Source organism: Myotis brandtii, unplaced genomic scaffold (assembly GCF_000412655.1).
Source record: "Myotis brandtii unplaced genomic scaffold, ASM41265v1 scaffold120, whole genome shotgun sequence".
Taxonomy (NCBI): domain Eukaryota; kingdom Metazoa; phylum Chordata; class Mammalia; order Chiroptera; family Vespertilionidae; genus Myotis; species Myotis brandtii.
Window position 1 is genome coordinate 2,893,738 of NW_005354174.1, and position 20,034 is coordinate 2,913,771.

General features: G+C 47.3%; 1 protein-coding gene across 1 annotated transcript; it reads right to left on the minus strand.

The window, feature by feature from the left end:
* Positions 1 to 13,262: 13,262 nt before the first annotated feature.
* On the minus strand, positions 13,263 to 19,745 carry GOSR2 (golgi SNAP receptor complex member 2). The gene is made up of 4 exons (XM_014531871.1): positions 19,711 to 19,745; positions 19,479 to 19,611; positions 16,761 to 16,901; positions 13,263 to 13,689 (listed from the first exon to the last, which is right to left on the minus strand). Exons 1-4 carry the CDS (start codon positions 19,728 to 19,730, stop codon positions 13,528 to 13,530), a joined length of 456 nt encoding a protein of 151 aa, XP_014387357.1. The 5' UTR covers positions 19,731 to 19,745; the 3' UTR covers positions 13,263 to 13,527.
* Between the last annotated feature and the right edge of the window lie 289 nt (positions 19,746 to 20,034).

Below are 20,034 nucleotides of genomic sequence, written 5' to 3' on the forward strand. Positions count from 1 at the left end.
CGCTCGGCGCCGGAGCTGGGAAGGCGCCGGCCCAGGACCGGTCTTTGTGGTCATCTTTGTGGTCAGAAGCAGCTCCGGACGGAGGCGGAAGTTTGGAAACCTGACCGTGCCTTCGCCATCACTCGGCAGAAAGGGCCTGGCGTAATTTGAAAATCCACGTCAAAAAGGACTGATTCCACCGTGCGTCTTAGCCGCTGCTCTAGGAAATGCAAGGAACTGTTAGCGATGGAGGAGTTAAAGCAAAGAATGAACCCGTCCATTTGTCTAGCCAAGAGAGAACTTTCCCTGTAGTAACATGTACCCATGCAAGGTACCAGTTTATCAATCAAATATTTGAGGGGCTGGCTCCTCTTTAATTTATTGTGAAAATACAATCCTCATGCGCTCTACACGTTAGGCAGTCAAGAAATATTTATTGACTGACGAGTCCATTTAAAATAAGGAAACGCTGACAAGGCGATAAGTATCACTTAGAAGTCTTCGGAAGACGGGAAACTGAATTCCAGAAGTCCCAACTAGTTCCCCTTCCACCCCACACATTCCAAACTATTCTAAGAGTCCTAGTTTAAATGCAAAAGAATTAACCCCGGGGCAGAAAATTTGGCCAGAGCAAGTCTTCCACTGAGGTAGAATGCAGAATGACTATTTAAAATCTTGTGGTTCTTGTCTCCAGCCTTAAGCAAATTATTCTCTTGTTCCTTTATCTATAAAATGAGATTTTTTAAAACTAAATAAAAACCTCCAACTCTCACATTCTATTATTGATCTTGATTCCCCAAAATTCTAGCTTCCTTTAAGAGGAGTAAATAAAATTTAGAAGATTTTTTAAAATCAGGGGCCTTCATTACATTTTAAAAAGTAGCTGAAAAAGGTTTTGTTCAGTTTATCATCAGCAGTAATCTATTTTTTAATTTAAATTTTTATGTATTTTTAAAGATTCTTTTATTGATTTTAGAGAGAGAGAGAGAAACATTGATGTGCGAGCAATACATGGATCAGCTGCCTCCTGAAATCCCCCTACTGGGGATGAGCCTGCAACCCTGGCATGCCCCATGGGAATCCCTGACCTCCTGGTTCATAGGTGGATGCTTAACCACTGAGACACCCGTCCTGCATGCAGATTATTTGGATTTGAAAACCATCAAGGCCCAGCAGGCTCAGAAAGGACCTACCGAGGATCTGTAGGGAAATACCATTTTTGATAACTATAGTGTAATCTGAATTAGGTGTAGTGGACAGGGAGTATTAAAGACAAAAACCACAGGCCCAAAATCGCATCATTCATGCTAAAAGCCCGTGATAAACCTAGATTTTTTTTCAAGAAAAATGATTTTAAGTATAATAATGTTACATGCATTAAACATTAACATTTCAAGAAAAACTATTTTAAATATAATAATGTTACATGCAATAAACATTAATATTTCAAGAATGTTTATTGCATGTAACAAACCTAGATTTAAGGCCGAATCTAACTGGAGTTTCGGCCTCTCCCAGAAACATAATCTTCACCACCAGTATGGAATCTTCTGGTCATCTGTAAGGTAATCTGTCACATGGGCCCCCACAGAAAGACGAGGTAATCTGTATGATAAAAATCTTTCTCTTTTCCTAAAGGAAAGCTACCCCAGCCCTGCTCCGTGATACACTGGCTCTTTCAGCATCAGTTCCCCCAAGGAGGCGGGAGGGTGCATCGGGGGGCTCCCCTGCCCTCCTCTCAGAGCCTGGGAAGGGGAGATACGGGGAGGCCCTGCTGAGTTGGCTCCAGCGTGAGCTCCGCGGAGATCGTGGTCTCCGTCTTCCGAGGCTTTTGGTGGCAGGCCCTTCGCTAGGGGGAGCGCCCCTCTAATCTGTGGTCCAGCGCGCCCGCGCTGAGCGCCCCAGTTCCCCGACAGACCTGGCTCCCGCGCTCCCCCCTAGCGGTCGCCGCGCGGCCTTGCTCTGGCCCAGAGTGTCTGTGCCCAGGCCAGTGACCGCTATAGTTCAGAGTCACCAAGGGAGCGGGAACAAACGAGATGGCGGCTGAACACGATCCGAGTGGGGCCCCAGTATTAAGGATTGAGCCTCTCCTTCCACCCAATTCCACCCCCAGGCGCCCCCCCTCCCCACACCACCCCTCCCAAAATGCAGGAGGGAGAAAGCAACTTTTGTCAGTGGCCTAGTTTGCTTTCATTTCAGCTTTACTTGGGGAACCATCCAAAAGCTTCTGACTACGTGAAGGTCAAGTGTACCATTGTGCAGCTGTGTTTCTTTTCCAGAAGAACTGAAAATATTGCTGCTGGCGGTGAGGGTCAGAGAAGGAGGTAAGGATCCTGAGAAAGGAGGCACATGGACTTGCGGAGAGCCCAAAACTGGGAGCTGGAGACCTGGGCACTAGGTGACAGTCCTTAGCCCTTTCTGATCTTGTTTTCACTCACCTTAAAAGGAGATTAAAATGCCTGTTCTGCCCACTGTTGGGGCAGAAGGGAGTAATATAATTGGTCAAAACATTGTTTTGGAAAATAAGCAGCACTGTCTTTATATAAGTAGCACAGCATCATTATTTATGATGTGCCTCAGATCACTGACAGAAATTGTATTCAAGCTATCTGGGCATGAAAGCACACTTTGGAAGTTATCAAGTAGTTGCCAATAAACCTAATATATAGAAAAATACTTAAAAGCACCAGAGTGTTTGGTGGACAGAAAACCATGAGCTTCAGAGCAAGTTAGAGTTGGACAGTCGAAGAATACGAGAGCCTCCCATGCATTAGAAGGGCTTGGTAGCAGCTTCCAGTGATGGATCCAAAAACTCCCATGTTCCAAAAAAAACCTTACATAAAACAGCATCATTTATACTCTTTTTATAAACTTGCAAAAACAAACAAAATGAAAATATATCTATAATTGCCCTATAAGATAACTGAAACCTAATGCATACAAAGCCAGTTTAAACCTCGTGGTAAAGAGCATTTGAAACCTAATGCACCAACTGTGACACACTCATGAACAGTACTCATTTGGAAGTAAAGCACTCGGGAGGGATAGTTAGCTCCAGGTCCAAACATCGAAAGGTTGGCTGCTGAGCATGCACAGGCCCTGGAAGGGGAAGTGTCCCCTCAGGGTGCTTTGGGGCAGCTGCAGTCAACTGCAATACAGTAGCATCAACCTCAGAAGTAGGCTGAGCTGGGATGGAAGTATGACCTCGTCAGTGGACTTTGGGAGGATGAGCTGAGACCGCCTTCTCAGTTGCAGATGGTTCAATCTTCTTAGGGGGCTCTGAAATTAACAGTGACAGGCACAGTATGCTGAGCTTCACCTGAACCTAGAGGTGAAACTGTCACCTCATGATGTACTGAAGGTTGAGCTACAACATCCATAGAGGATTTTGGAGACTGAGCTCGATCCTCTGCTGGACTGGAGAAGGCTGTACACCAGGAAGAGGCACCTACGGCAGAGCTGAGCTCTTGGCTGGATTAAAGATTGAGGGTAGGGTGGATGCTTATCTGGAACTCCCTAGTGGACTAACAAAAATTTCAATGGCTCAGAGGATGCTGTAGAAGGAGTTGGGGCCTCGGGAAGCTGAGCTGAAGCCTCCTGAGCGTTCGGAGACAGTTCCATTTTCTCAGGGGCCTCTGTAGGCAGAGCTGAGGCTTCCTGTTGGAATGATGCAAGTTCAACCTCTTCACAAAGCTTTTGCTGATCCCAAGGCCAGGCTCAGTGGGCCCCCGGGGGGTGGAGGTCACCAGGACAGCGTGTAAGGCCAACTCCAGAGGCTGAGCTACCTGGACCTATAGCCACAACAGCTTCCATGTGAACAGGAGCTGTGGTGCCCACATGTACAGCCCGGGCATGAGAGGCAGAGGTCCGGGCACAGCAAGGGACCCAGGCAAGTGGGTCACAGCGACAACCCGGGCCAGAAGCACGTGAGGCAGAGCTGAGCTCTTCTGCTGGATTGAATACTGTACATATTCAACGTAGGGTGGATGCCTAGCTAGAACTCCCTCGTGGACTAACAAAAATTTCAACAGCTCAAAGGACATATAGACGGAGCTGAGGCCTCTCGTTGGAGTGGAAGCTGAGCTGAAGCCTCCTGAGTGTTCGGAGATGGTTCCATTTTCTCAGGGGCCTCTGTAGGCAGAGCTGAGGCTTCCTGTTGGAATGATGCAAGTTCAACCTCTTCACAAAGCTTTTGCTGATCCCAAGGCCAGGCTCAGTGGGCCCCCGGGGGGTGGAGGTCACCAGGACAGCGTGTAAGGCCAACTCCAGAGGCTGAGCTACCTGGACCTATAGCCACAACAGCTTCCATGTGAACAGGAGCTGTGGTGCCCACATGTACAGCCCGGGCATGAGAGGCAGAGGTCCGGGCACAGCAAGGGACCCAGGCAAGTGGGTCACAGCGACAACCCGGGCCAGAAGCACGTGAGGCAGAGCTGAGCTCTTCTGCTGGACTGAAAATTCAACATATTGAGGGTAGGTCTGGAGTTATGATGATCTCCATGTTTGAAGATTGAACTGGGACTTCAGTCAAGGTGGGCTGCTGAGCCTGAATAGACTCTGGACATGGAAATGTCACCTCAGGGTGATTTGGAGGAACTGCCATCTGCTGCAGGGCTGTATCAACCTCTCCAGTAGGCTGAGCTGGGGTCTCTGGCTGGGATGGAGGTTTGACCTCTTCAGTGGACTCTGGAGGATGAGCTGAGACTTCCTTCTCAGTTGCAGGTAGTTCAATGTTCTCAGGGAGCTCTGAAGTTATCAAAACCTCCAGGCCCACATTTCACACTGAGAGGCAACACCGGATGCTGAGCTTCACCCGAATCTAAAGGCGAGACTATCACCTCATGATGTACTGAAGGTTGAGCTATGACACCTATCATGGATTTTGGAGACTGAGCTCAACCCTTCAGCTGGACTAGAGAAGGTTGTACACCAGCAAGAGGCATGTGAGGCAGAGCTGAGCGCTTCACTGGATTGAATATTGTACATATTCAACGTAGGGTGGATGCCTAGCTAGAACTCCCTCGTGGACTAACAAAAATTTCAACAGCTCAAAGGACATATAGACGGAGCTGAGGCCTCTCGTTGGAGTGGAAGCTGAGCTGAAGCCTCCTGAGTGTTCGGAGATGGTTCCATTTTCTCAGGGGCCTCTGTAGGCAGAGCTGAGGCTTCCTGTTGGAATGATGCAAGTTCAACCTCTTCACAAAGCTTTTGCTGATCCCAAGGCCAGGCTCAGTGGGCCCCCGGGGGGTGGAGGTCACCAGGACAGCGTGTAAGGCCAACTCCAGAGGCTGAGCTACCTGGACCTATAGCCACAACAGCTTCCATGTGAACAGGAGCTGTGGTGCCCACATGTACAGCCCGGGCATGAGAGGCAGAGGTCCGGGCACAGCAAGGGACCCAGGCAAGGGGGGTGCCGGCAGCATGTGCTGAGTGGGAGTCCAACAATTGGCAGCCATGTCACAAATGCAGCCATGTCATGCATCGACCCCTTAGCAACCAAGCAAGCCTCCCCCCACCTCGGGTTTCAATCTTTATTTAGGCAACCTTTATTATTCTTGGGCTGAGAGTGACTGCACAAGAGCAAGCCTTTTTTTGTTGTTCCCAGAATCACCAGGGACCAAGTGGATCTTTTCTCCTGCAGAAAAGACAACTACCTCCGACTGGATGTCCCCTCCTCCCTCACAGTGAGGCAGGATTTGGGTTGCACCCCTGGGTGGCCCCAGAGTCCAGAAGCCCATGGATGGTGGGATGGGGGTTTTTAAGGAAGGTGGGGGCTAGGGGCATGCTGCAGAGCTTCCCAAGAAAGCCACAGGGCCTGGCATCCCAGAAAATTCAGAAGGACCAGTCTAGTCTAGCAATCTGAACTCCTCCTCAAAGCTAAAACCTGCAAGACATTCTTCCCCCCTTGGCCATACTGCTTCCAAGACAAGTAGCTGACCTATAAAATACACCAGTTAGGGCGGAGGGGAGGGGAAATGTTGCTATTTCTTCGAAATTCTCAGTATCCATGTCTGATTCTTTTTTTTAAAAAAAATCCTCACCCAAGGATATGTTTGTTGACTTGAGAGACAGACAGAAACATGAATATGAGAGAGAAACATTGATAGGTTACCTCCCGTACATGCCCAGACCGGGGATCAAACCTGCAACTTAGGTATGTGCCCTGACCAGAAATCGAACCTGCAACCCCTAGGTGCACAGGACTATGCTCCAACCAAATGAGCCACCCGGCCAGGGTTCCATGTCTGATTCTTAGTTCACCACTCTATGACAGGGGCTACCACTGAATCAGAGATGACTCCAGGGTCAGCAGTTCATTCTGGGAAAGAGCGTCTGAAACCAAGTGAATAGCCCCTTACAGTGGTATGGGAAAATGTCCCCCTCCCACCTTGGCTCAACACAGTCATTAATCTAGAAAAATAAAGCATCCAACAACTTAACACTACATCCAATAAGAAAGGAAAATGCCTGGCAAGCAATATGAAATAGCGCTCAAAACACACGAACTCTGCTACTACTAGTAAAAACATTCACTGGTCAAATTGCCTATCAAAATCGAGTTAGACCATTTTTTAGTTTCCCAAATCCAAAATATTTAGAGTATGGCACCCACTGAACCCCTTCTCAGAGTTCCACTGCTCTGAGGGAACCTAGGCAGTTACAAGCCTGCCCCGAAGACTAAGGCACTGAGCCCTGAACCAAGCAACCCTGCTGCCTGCCCTAGCTCCCTGAGTTCTTACTGCTTAAGCTCCTTGGAGAAGGGGTAGCTGGTACCTGCAGCCCAGAGCATCCTTACTGATCCACATACTTGATCGTTTTACCCTCACAACAGCTCTGCAAAGGAGGTCTCTAACACCACCCCCATTTCACATGAGGACACTGAGGCTAAGCGAGAGGGAGGGAGCAAGTGGTAGTAAATATAAAGTGGGGATTTGAATTCAGGTCTTCTGATGCCAAACTCAGTATTATGTCTACGACACTGCACCTGTTCACAAATAAAGTCTAACTAGTGAATGAATGCTGGCTAGTCCTTGACTAACAACCACATCAGATGAATAAGAAGGGATGAGACCCAGGCCCCGTGCAATGCTAATTAATGAGAAAACTTCAGCTGCCACCTTTTACGTCCCAGGCTGTGCACTAAGCACTTTACACTGCAGTGTTCACTGGCTCTTAGCCATCCTGTGAGATGGCATCATTTATCCCTAGAAGATAGGAGAGCAGAGGCTTGGAGAGGTAAGTGATTTGCTCTGCTGCATGCGGGCCTGCTGGATTCCAATCATTCAGGTCCTCCCAGTTCAGAGCTTCTCCACTGGGTCTCATTAGCATGTCAACAGCAAGAAAATGAGTGTGTGTGTGTGTGGGGGGGTTGTCTCAGCATAGGTGGCAGTGCTAGCCCCACACCTACTCGGTGGTTTCACCATGTCTGCAGAGTCCAGGTGGCTGGGTGCTCCTGGGAGACTGCACACCTTCCTCCTGCACTTACACCAGGAGGCTTGAAACCAGACTCGGGAGAGGAGGCTGGTTTAGGAGCCACATCCCCTTCCTGGGCAGGGGCTCCTGGGTCCAGAGTCCAGGGCATGAGCAGGGATCCCTCCAGGCACTTCTGGTTTCAGGATGGCAGCTAAGGATCCTGACATCTGGCCTCAGGTCAGGGTCTCCGGGAGCTCCTCCATTACCCCTCTCCAGCTTCCCATCCAATACTTCCTCTTTCCTCAGGCCACCCCCAACCGAGCTCACACTCCTCCACTTCACACCAGTTCCTCTCCTTGATTCCCCAGGGACATGGCAGTGCCACCCTCAGGTCCCCTAGTCCATCCACTACTGGACTCAGGTCCACCCTCCTCCAGGAGGCGCTGTCACCACTCCCATGGGCTGGATAAGCTCTCTGCCCCTGAATGCAGTCTCTGGTATCTACCCTACTGCCTTGCCACCCATCATTACTCCATGAAATCTCATCTAATTATTAAATTGATATTTTATGTTAAAAGGGTACACAACTGGAGTTGAGCTCCTCCCACCCCCCTTAAGTGAATATCCTAGGCCTCTACATCTTTAACCAAGTGCTGGTCTCTCCAAATGGGTGGCCTCAGAAAACTTATTCCAAGATGCTTTCTCATGGAGGGGGTGGCCATGGCTCCCGTTCTGGAATTCTGCTCTGGGGGCTGCCTTCCAAGGGTCTCTCAGGCTGCCCTCTGCTGCAGGGGTAAAGGAGGGGGAGGGGAAAAATGGTTTCCTGAAAGCAATCACCATGGACACTGAGTTTACGCCCACCCAGGCATACAGCAACAAGAACTTGGACAACATCCAGGAGCATTCAGGGTCTTATCTTTGGATATTCACAACATTGAGAGGTCTGAGGGACAGTGGTGATTTTTGTCCCCTCCTACAAAGGTCCCCACTCCCTGACCCCTCACCTCTGTCCCCACATATGCTCTGGGCATGAGAAACTTAGCAAAGCATGCTGAAAGGTGCCAAGTGAGTGGGGCCAGAGGGTGGGCTCTGCCCAAGCTATCTGGGATGAAAGGATGTGGGGCCCATTGCCTGGGCTGCAAAGGAAAGTAAGGGGGGAAACTTCCTCCCTTCTGCACAGCCCACCACTGTCTGTCTCCAAGTTACAGCCACTAAGGATTCAGCTCCATTTCAGGCTTCTTGGGCCTGAGCAGCAACCATCTCTTATGGACTGAACCAGCCCTCCCTCATGGCCCTTTGGTAGATAAAGGCTGACTAGAGTTTATTAATTCCCCCAGGCTGCACCCTGCCCCTTCTCCAACTCTTCCTCTCCTTCAATTGTCCAGATCACCCGGCTCTCCCAGAAAGCCCCTCCTCGTTAATGCCCCCATTGCCACAGCCACAGCCACTCTAGACTCTTGTCCCTCAGCCTTGGAGATTCTGTTCCTCTGTCCAAGCGAACAGTTCTTGCCTTTCCAGTTAAACAGGAATAAAAACCCATCACACCCGGAGGGCACTTTAGGCAGTGGTTCTCAACCTTCACAGCACAGGAGAATCTCTTGGAAAGTTAGAAGAAGAAAAAAAATTCCTGAAACCTAGGTCACACCTGAGATCAAGTAGCTCAAAGCCTCTGGGGACAAGCCCCAGAAGGGGGACTGGTTAAGCTCTCCGTGATCGCAACGAGGCCATGGCTGAGACTCCTTGCTGCAGACCTCTAGAGTCTGCCTCAAACACTCAGTCTTTTGGGCCCCTGTCCACCTGGAAGGGGATTCGGGACAGCTGTTACCTTATTCTAAGAAGAGAAGATGAGGCTCAGGAGAAAGATGTTGCCACCAACAGGGCTGGCTGGGACTTGAAGCCAAGTGTCTGCATCCTGGGTCCAGGGCTTTCACTGCTGCCTCTGTAACTATGCCCAGTCCAGAGGGCAGAGGTGGCTTCCAACCATCTGCCCTGAAACAGCTAACATGGTGCCAGGCATATGCCAGGGCTCTGGCAGCTGGATACTGAGGAGATGGGAGGGCTTCCCTGTTGGGCCCAATGTAGAACCAAGGTTGAGAATCTGTACTAGAGGCATAGGGATGAAGTGGGGAGGGCCTGCAGAGGCCCTATGGCCTGGGACTTACCAACTGCACTTGGGGGGCCAAGGACCTGCCAGACTCCCCCACCCCATCCCGTTTCCCTCTTCTCCCATGTGCCATATAAAATGAAAGGACACAAAAAAAGGGAGGAGCTTTAGAACTAAAAAGAACGAACCAAACCTGCAATTGTTTCCTCTTCCAACACCAGGCCTAAGACACAGGGTTCTGGGCAGACCAACGAGTAGGGTTATGTCGCTCTCTGGTGGCAGGGCCTGAGTACAGCTTCCATTCTCCATTCCCAGAAATTCCTGGCCAAACAGCCTCTTTGCTTTCAATTAGGAAAATATTTTAGGACAGAGAACCTGCCATATAAGATGCAATAAATGCCTTATAGCCCTCTACCCAATCCTGGCAGGCTGCCTTGATTCCTGCATCTCATACTGAGCACAGGAGTCAGGTCAGTGCAGATCATGAGCTTGGGCTATGAAACCATAGAGAAGAGAGGCCAGCTCCTCCAGGACTCCTCACCGGAGCTGTAGGAGTCACTAAACCCAGCCTCCTCATATACACAATGGGGACAATAGAGGCCCTAACTCAGAGGGTTTGTGAAGACCAGAGGAGCTGCCTAGGAAAATAACCATGGCTGACTTCCAGTAAGGGCTCCAGGCAAGCTAGCAGTATTAAAGGTCTGGGTGCCCCCCTGAGCAAATAAGACATCCCCATCCTTACCACCCCCCATTTAGACACTAACAAGTCATGCTTCTCTTTGCTTTGGCTTTGGGGGCTTACAGACAAATGAGGGATTCCCCAGAGCACTTCAGTAGGGCTTCATGATTTAAATTGAGTCTTTTCCTTGGTATTGACATTCTACTCTGATTTGTTCTTGATCATTTCTTGATATTTCACTGCTTTCGTTAATTCCTATAATTCTCCTTGAATCTTTTCTGAGATAGGATGTAAACAAGTACGGCTTACTGGGGACTTTATAAGTTTTGTTCTTCAGGCATATACGCTGAACTAGTTCAGCATACATTTGCAAATGCTATCACCTTTGATTAACACAAATATTCTAATTCAGAAGGTTTGGGGTAGACTCCCAAGAATCATAATTAAAAGTTTCCCAGCTGCTTCTGAAGCAGCCAGACCCGCCCCTAGCCATGGAGCAATGTCTGAGAATGTCTGGCCTGAAAACATCAAAAAGGGATCATTAGCCTGGCTTTGAACCAGGTCCACCTATGAACCAGGAGGTCAGGGTTTGATTCCCAGCAGGGCATGTGCCTGGGTTGTGGGTTTGATATCCCCAGTCGGGTGTGTGAGAGAGGCAGCCAATCAATGCTTCTCTCTCATCATTAATGTTTCTCTCTCTCTCTCCCTTTTCCTTCCTCTCTAAAATCAATAAATATAAATAAAAAGGAGATCATTAGTTACAATGAATGTCAAGTTTCTTTACAAAATGTAACATTCTAAAGAAAATAAATCTCAATTTTATTCAACTGATGTGTTTAAAAAACAATGGGTTTAAGTCCAAATTTGCAAATAAAACCCATTTAAGTTCATTAGGGCAGAGGACTTAGGAAAAATCCCAGCAATGAAGCCTATAAAAATCAAGACTCTCCAATTTATTTGGTCTTCGAATTTGGCTTTTCTTAAGGTGGTCACACGAGTAAATGCCACAGAAAGAAGATATTTCCAAGTTCCTTGACAACCCACTTGTCTTAAACCACAACAGGCAAACCTTTTACCAAAAGCCCAGACAAGGTCACAGAGCCTGTCAACTGGAGATTCTTGCACCAGCTCAACCTGGTAATTCACCCTGACTCCACTAGGTGGTGCTCCTGTCCTGGCCTTGGGCCCTTCCCTACATGCCGACATGGGTTGTGGAGACAGAAGCGGGCGTGCGTTTCTCACAGACACACTGTAGCTACAGTTCCCTAGCCAGAACGGAAGACCCACAAAATGCCTCCACAATTTTTATTACAGAGTAGGGAGAATGGCTCTGAAGGTCGGGGAAGGCCTTACTGCTGGTTCATCAAGGCTAACGATCACTATAAAGGCAAGTGTGGAAACATAGTGGTGCACACTACAAACAGATGTCACATCAGCCAATGGGAAGGGGGGGGGGGGGAAAGCGAGTTTTGCTCTCCCAGAGTTCAAGTCCAAATGGCTTAGCTGCTCCTTTTGCACCTTCCTCCAAAGTGCACTGTCTGGCAAGATCTTCCGGTGCCCAGGTCTGTGCAGTTTAAAAACCCATTTTATGGACTGCTAAGAGGCCTACGCTGGGTCCTGAGGATGACAGAGGTGCTGGATATGAGGGAAATTTCAAACTGTACCTGCCCAAAGTTAGATCTCGGTCTCAAGATGCCTCAACCCCTCTCTCCAGGCCATCATTTCACTCTGTCAGGGCGAAGATGCCTCAACCCCTCTCTCCACCCCTCTCTCCAGGCCATCATTTCACTCTGTCAGGGCCTTCAATTCTTGTACGAAGGGTCATGGATTTTCCCTTCCTTGAAAACCCATGGGCCAGAGCAAAAGAGATTCCACCAAAAGTGTGAAATCAGTACCCAGGAAACTCATGTTAAAAATCTGTGACTATTAAGAAACATTTACCAAAAGGGGATCTATGTCACAGATGTTGCTTAAAAGACCAATACTGCTACAGAAACAGGAGGGAGGTAAAAAGGGAGGTTGAATGGAACACACACAGAAAAGGGAAAGAAACAGAAAACAGTCCAAGTAGTGAAACAAAGACAGTAGGTGGAGCAACACAATCTAAGGTGGCAATAATACTGACCAGGTTTCCAGTCTGGGAAATTCTGAGTGCTAGCGAATGTCTTGCCATAAGGCTACTGAGCATAGGGCTGGGAGGGCCTGTCATTGATGAAAACAATATGCCAACCAGGTCTTTTTGGTACTTGCAGCAATTAATCAAAACAGACAGACTGCCTTTACAATAAATTCTACGATGAACCATTCTTAATCCAGGGTTGGTCAGAAAAGGGAAAAGGGTCTGGTCTCACAAGGACACCAGAGACAGTTTTAGGGTGGCACCTGCCCACACTGGCTGGGCAGAGCGGGGGCTTGGCTGGCAGTTGCTAATATATTACAAGGGAAGAAAAGAGAGCCAAAGAGATAGGGATGTTAAAATTAGAGATGAGACTGTAATGGACAAATCACTAACCTTTGCTCACAGCTACTTTCTAAGGGGCCAAAGCCCAACAAAGCCTGGGCATGGGTGCCAGGCTGCAGTCTTGGAACCTTAAAAGCCAACCATTCCAGTAACTAGGGTCTTTAGTCTTAAGACTGCACATGCCCAGAGAATAATAGTGGCCTCAGTTTAGAAAGGAGCAACACCCAACAGCTGTAATGTGGAAAATCTTACTCGTCAGCAACAGCACCAATGCCCGTTTCCTCTAGGGAGCGGCTTCTGGGAAAGGGTGACAAGTAGGAGCTGTCAGTCATCTGCATGTCATTTGGGGGGGGGGGGGGGGGGGGGTGAATCCATTTGCTATAATGAATGCAGGGAAAGAAGACCTCTTTCCCCTCCTTCTCTCCACTTCTGCTCAATCCTGTCCATTAGGAGCCGGAAAAGCTGGGTGATGACAAAGTGTGGACAGTCCTGTCCGAAAGGGTCACTGTGAAAGCCTTCCAGGGATGTGCATATATGTGGACAAAACCACCAAAGCCATTTTTTTCCTTTCCTTACTTCATCCCCTACCATTACATCACCTCCTCCCCCAGTGAGCGAGAGTGACAAAGAGAGAACAGGTACTTCGTTCATTTCCTACGCACCGTGAATCTTGGTAGCACTTGCATCCTCTCCAAGATGTCACAAACAGAGCAGGTTTGAAACGCTCACTGGGTTACAGATCACAATTACTTCTGAGTGGTTTTCACAGTTAAGACGGACATACATTTCAAAACATGGCCTCTGGGCTCCCCTTCTCTCTTTCACGCACACATACACAGTCACACACGCTCATGCAGTGGGAACGTTGTCCAGCTGCTGGGCTTAGCTGGCTCATGTCAGGTACTGCACCACGAAGAACATGACCACACAGGTGAGCAGCATCCCACCAATCATAAAGTACTTGTCCTGGAAAGCCCGCTTCTCGATGAGCCGCATCACTGTGTTGGACAAGCCCAGCATGTTGGCAATGTCAAGGATCCTCTTCTGAGTCCCCTGGGGCAGAAAAGAGAAAGAAAAACAGGGGGGTGAACATTGTTATGAGGTGGGGCTTTACCAACAATAGTCTCTTAGTCAAGCCTAAAGCATATACAAAGCAGCATCAACCACTCTCATGTGGTCAAATGACTTTTGATCAAGATACCAGAGCAACACAAGGGGGAAAGAAAAGTCTTTTCCACCAATGTGCTGGAACAACTGGTTTTATAATAAATATCACATGTATGTATTACACACACACGTCTTATATAAATTATATATAGGTATCTATGTATATGCATATATATTTGTGTAAAAAAATGATCCTTGACCTGGGGTGGAGGCGGGCTAGAAGGGGTCAATGGGGGGGAAAGGGGGACATATGTAATACTTTCAATAAAGATTTAATTTAAAAAAAAAAGATCCTCGATTCATATTATATATAAAACTTAATTTGGATTATAGAATTAAACATAAAAGCTACAACTGTAATAAAGCTTCTAGAAGAAAACAAAGGAAAATATCTTAAAACTGGAAAGAATGCAGATGTCTAACACCAGAGGATGGATCAACAACTTATGATACATTTGACAATGGGATACTGCTTGACAATAAAAAGGACCTAATTATCAACATGTAACAGTATGAAAGAGCCTGGGAAACACTGAGAAGAAGCCACACACAAAATAGTAACATGAATACATTTATATGAAGTTCAATAACAGGCAACATTAATTGATGGTGAAATAAATCAGAACTGTGGTTGCCTGTGGAAAGGGGCAGACTGACCTGGAAAGGGCACCAGGGATCTTTTAGGGGCGATGAAAACAGCCTATGCCTTGATACAGTGTGAATTACAAAGATGCATGCATTTGTCAAAATTCAACGACCTATACAAAGAAGATCTGTATACCTCCTTGCATGTACATGATACCTCAATAAAAATTTTAAATTAGAATATTTTATATTCAAACAGTCTCTGCTCCCTAGCTCCAAAATCCTTGCTATCAGGATGCTGCTGAGTATAACACGTTGGGCTAGTGCCCAGGTTTAAGAGAAGGTTTGAAGTGGGCAAGATGGAATGACAGAAACACAACTGACAGACACCAACACAATGATCTAAAACCCCTTATATAAATGTCACCACCCACCACCAAAAACAAAAGGGTGTTTTATTCCTAAACCAAAAGCCCAAACCACCCAGCCTGCTCTTCCTCTCTGCTTTCTAATTTTCATTTTTAATCATGTTCAAATTCGTATGAAACAAGAAATATGGATGAATGCGGGGGAGACCCCAAGTTACTTCACACATCACCAACTGCATCTGTATGGGTGGCATCTAACCTAATGCCCCACACCCATTTTTTAAATGAACAACACATTAACAAGCAAACGAGAAGCAGCAAGAGAAGCGAGAATGACACGAGGCACTACGGACAGGAATGCAGACCTACGTACTGCCCAGACAATGATCTCAAAGCCTCACTGAGAGATCTCACAAGTCAAACTTGATTATTGCCAGAGGAGAGCAGAGATATGCTTTTCCATACGGCGATGGTGAATACTAGACTCTCACTAAGATTCTGCTCAGCTCTGAAAGTGCGTATTTCCTCACCATCTGAAGTTCAAGCATCAAGCTTCTAAAATCACCTAAAAATTACCATAACTTTCCCCCAAAATAAAACATTTTCAACCAGGAATTGTCCCAAATCATGGCCCAGCTCCTTTATGTTCTCTCCCATGTTAATTTCAAACGGTTAAAGCCAAAAACTTCCCTTACAGAGGTGGGGTGGGAGGCAGGTGGAGGGAAGAAGGCAGGTAGTGGTGTGTGTAGAGGACACGGGATTAGCAACTTCATTCCAGCCTCTGACCACCTCACAGGCTTCCTAGCACTTCCCTGCCGGGGACCGTGCAGGGGCAGGAGTTGCTTGCACTCCTCAGTGATACCAGACTGCAGTAGGAAGCCAACATTCTCCTTAACAATAGGCTCTAACCCCCACTGCTCGAGGTTAGTGTGACATGGTGAGCCCTGTCCTAAAAGGGTTTTACTGTTTTTCTGAGATATGGGAATGAGGCCAGCCGTGTTCTACAGAAAGGGCGGATTAATCAACGTGTATGGGGTTAGATTACTGCAGGTAGCGGTTCTGAAAGGAGGGCACCGTGAAGCTGTCGGAGACCACACTTCAGGCCGTCAGCAGGAGGTTACATGTCACTCGTGGCTTGCCTGACCTTCCCCCTGGCAGAAATGTACCGAAGGCCCGCGGAGCTGACCGCCTCAACATGGTCCAAGAAAAACTAAGATAAAGCTCGCGCTTCCGAGGGACTATTTCTCACAGCTCAGTGGCTGGGAGTGCTTCGTTCACAGGGAACCACACCCTGATAATAAGGCACAGTCCACACCCCATTATCCATCAGAGTTGATACAGGAAAAGGGCTGAGGCTGAAACATCACGACTGACATCAGAGTCTGTGCAATGTTTCTGTAAACTACTCCCAGAGGGTTGGAGTCTCAGCCAATGGGGCAGGGCTTCCAGCAATACCTGAGGCTAAAGAGTGAGTGAGGAGTTGCTGGGGATCACTAGCATGTGCTCTAGAAGCTCTCTCCTGCTAAACAACCAGGCAGCCCTGAGACCCCACCCCTGGGGGTTCAGTCACCACAGCACAGAAAGGTCTCAGTGATAAAGCAGTCCACGCAGAGGCCCTTACGAGAAAACACCTGGCTGCGAGGTGCCAGAGTACAGCCACGTCTTCTTTCTATGAGTGGACTAAATAACAATTTCTTAGTCTATCATTGGTTCCTCTCAGAGCAGCAGTCACCTTCAGTAAGTGGGACAAGACTTGGATACCAAAAGATGCCACATTATGATTCGTTGCAAGCACAAGAAATACCTACTGGCAAAGGCAATTGGGCTACTGTTGGACTCATAATAATTTGACACCAAAGGAAGGATCCCAAACTAAAGGGCTCCGTCTCACCATCACAGTATCACAATTTGGGGATATGTAATCAAAATGCAAATGCAGGTACCAAGCTGTTGGATTAGGCCAAAACAAGAGGCCTTCTCCCTGTCCCCCAGCAGGGCCCCCACCTTCAAGGTCATTCTCTGGGCCCTCAGTCCCTCCAGAATACTGTGCCCGCCTCCAATGAGGTCATCCATGCCGTGGTGAATGTTCTGGAGGGAGGAGTTAAACTGCAGTGATTCATCCATTGGTATGGTGGTGTCAGAGTCCTGTGAAAGAAACGCAGGCACTTGATTAACTTTGCTGCTGGTCAGCCCCTGCGGTCCCACCGCGTCTGACAGCTCTGCCTGTTGGTTAAGGCCAAGCCAGAAGAATAGTCAGAGGGAATGGTGCAAGAATCAGAGGAACCTAATAGAGGAAAAAAAAAGCAAAGCAATGATCTGGAGTGGCCTCTGTCCCTTTCCTCAGATCCATTACACAAGTCTTGTTAATTCCTGCCTCTTGTCATTAGCCCCACTTGGGAAAAGCGATTCCTTCAAGACCTCATGGGCTTCTCTCAAAGTCTTTCTCTGACTGCTCATGAACCTAGCTTGTTCCAAATGTTCCTTTACTTGGCTTCCCCTTAATACCACATGAAATGTTTGCTTTTGTTCTTTAGCTATTTTATCCATAGCTTATCCCTCCACCTAGAGTCTAGACTGACACCGACTAAGGACAGAAGAGACAGTGCTTTCTTACTGACGCCCAAATAATGTTCAGACGGGACTGGTCTCCTGAGCAGGCAAGAAAAATCTGCACAAAAAGGAAGGGAAACAAAAACTAATACTGATCAAGTACTTTCCACTTTGCATGCTCATTACCCTAAGCTCATGTAATCCTCATCCTAACCTTATGAGGTAAACATATTATCCCCACTTAGAGATGAGGAAACTGAAGCCCAGACAGTTGGAATAACTTGTTCAAGTTCTCACAGAGCTGGTAAGAAGTCCAGGAAGGCATGAATCCCAGTACTGAGTGCAGAGTCTGCTCTCTTAGCCATCCTGTCAGGAGAAACATCAGGACCAATCCTAGGCTCTAAACTGAAAGTGCACTGTACACAGAAGCAATTCATGACCAGCCATAATACTGTTCTCTTTCCTGCCTCCTGATGACTACAAACTCTTCTGTCAACCAGAGCCATTCTTACCACATGTCCTGAGCCACCCCAGGACATGTTCATTGATTTTTAGAGAAAGGGAGAGGAAGGTGGAGGGAGAGAGAGAGAGAGAACATCGATCGGTCTCCTGCATATATCCTGCCAAGGCCAGGGATTGAACGTGCAACCTAGGTATGTGCCCTGACCAGGAATCGAACTCTCGACCTTTTGGTGTTCAAGACGACGTTCCAATCAACTGAGTCACACCAGCCAGGGCTATTTTTACCACTTTTAATCATTACAAAGAGGTCAAATCACCTTTTCTTTGATGTTCAAGTTCAAAATTATTAATGCACACATTTTCAATTCCCCTTGCCTACAGAGGATTTCTCACCCCTCTATTCTCAGCACCTTAAACAGTGTTCTGCATACAGCTAAGGCTCAGCGGGTCACAAGACTGCAGTGTTTAAATCAATTAAAGACTTCATTTATTTGGCAAGCATTTATTGAATGCCTTTTACATACAAATCTTTCTTACTTTCCCACCTGAAAGGGTAGAGCTGATGAGCCACTATCTCTCAGAAAAATGTATGATAGTTCCAGATCATAGAATAAATAGGAAGTTCATTCAGCAAGTCCCCAGCCTAAAAAATGCCCAAGTAACAATCAAAAGCCCACATAACATCTTCCAGAGTGTCATAGAGTTCATTACACTATTGAAAATCGGCCATGCTTACCACTATACCACCAACACGTCTCCATCACACTTTTGAATTGTTAGTCATTGTTACTTTTTTTTTTTTTTTTAGTCATTGTTACTTGACTGCTTACTCTAGAGACACAGAAACTACAGAGGTACATTCTGAAACACTTGGGGAAATTTACTACAAGTGTACAGCAAAGAGTTAAACATCTGCAAATTGGGAACTGATTTGTTCTGATGTCAGGCTTAGGAAGCTAAGACCTCTTTAGAAAACAAACATCTCCATAAAAACACACACACACAAACAAAACAAAACAACAAAACAAAAAACCACCCCCAAACCCACCTCATTTGGTGGAATATAATATGTAGGACACAAGAAAAAGGTCAGTATGTCCTACATCATGTGCAGAAAATGATCCTATTGAAACCAAAGGGCAGGGACAATGGTGTTCTACAAAATCAAACATGAAAACCAATAGGCCACTTTCAAATAGGCTCAAAACAAGTAATCCATCTAAAACAAAAAATCTGTTAACAAATTCCTCCAAAACTGCTGCTCAGACGAGGGACAAAAACATTGTAATGCACCTGACACTGGAACCACACACATACTCAGCACAAAGGCAACTGCCCGAAGGCAGCTTTGAAATGCTGCCCTCACTAAAAATGGCCTAAGTTCTAATCACCTGTCTCTATCTGATCAGAAAAAACGTTTCTACCATGTCAACCACGACCTCTCTGCATCGGCCCAGTCAAAGCAGGCAATTTTCACCCCCGCTCATTCCCTCAAGTTAACTGCTTCCTCTTCAGGTTTCTGTGTTAGAAAAAGAGATTCCCTGTCTAGTTATAGTCTCTGTGGCAGTGCACAAGGTCCACTGTCATTTCCAGTTGGTCTCCTCATCAGTCTGCTTCAGACACCACCTAAAAGGGTGCCGCTCAGACCCCGAGCTCCAGCTTCAATGAGCTGTCAAGGACCTGCAGACTCCCACCCGGCGCCTGGCTTACGTTGGGGGTGAAGGTGCGAGACAGAAGCTCCTCTCGCTGTCTCTCCTGCTGCTCCCTTGCATATCGCCGATGCTGGAAGTTTCTGAGAGCAGTCTGCAGGTGCTGGACATCATACTTTAACTGGTCAACACGACTGAAATTAAGAGAGAGATCGATGTTACATCCCAGGAACCCAGAGTGGCACAATTTGAGGTCACCAGGCTTTGTATTCAGGAAAGAAGACTTGCCTTACCTCTTCCTATGCCACTCCATGCCATCCCCCCACCCCAAATAATCTGATTTTGATCAATGATGTTGAAAATAAAGAAGTAGCTTGTGGTTAAAGTAGGGTTGTAGCACACGAGATTCCAACAGCTTTACTTAAATACCTGCTGGTCTCTGATTCTGGATGCATGACAGGGAACAGGTGACAGGAAACAGGCTCAGTGACCTCTTCCTGACCTTCTATGGATTATATCACTCTCCTGGAAGAAGCCCAAGGGCATCTTTGGCGTAAAGCATCAACAAAGTTTCATAAAACTTTTGGGAGCAGGGGCTGGGGTAGAGGTGGTGAGGG

What these genes read in the sequence shown, in the direction of transcription:
- GOSR2 (XM_014531871.1), bottom strand. Translation starts at nt 19,730, where the DNA reads ATGGAGTGGCATAGGAAGAG. An exon ending in ATGGAGTGGCATAGGAAGAG is followed by an intron (nt 19,612 to 19,710) that starts GTAAGGCAAGTC and finishes TCTTAATTTCAG; the next exon opens with TCGTGTTGACCAGTTAAAGT. An exon ending in CTCGCACCTTCACCCCCAAC is followed by an intron (nt 16,902 to 19,478) that starts GTAAGCCAGGCG and finishes TTTCTTTCACAG; the next exon opens with GACTCTGACACCACCATACC.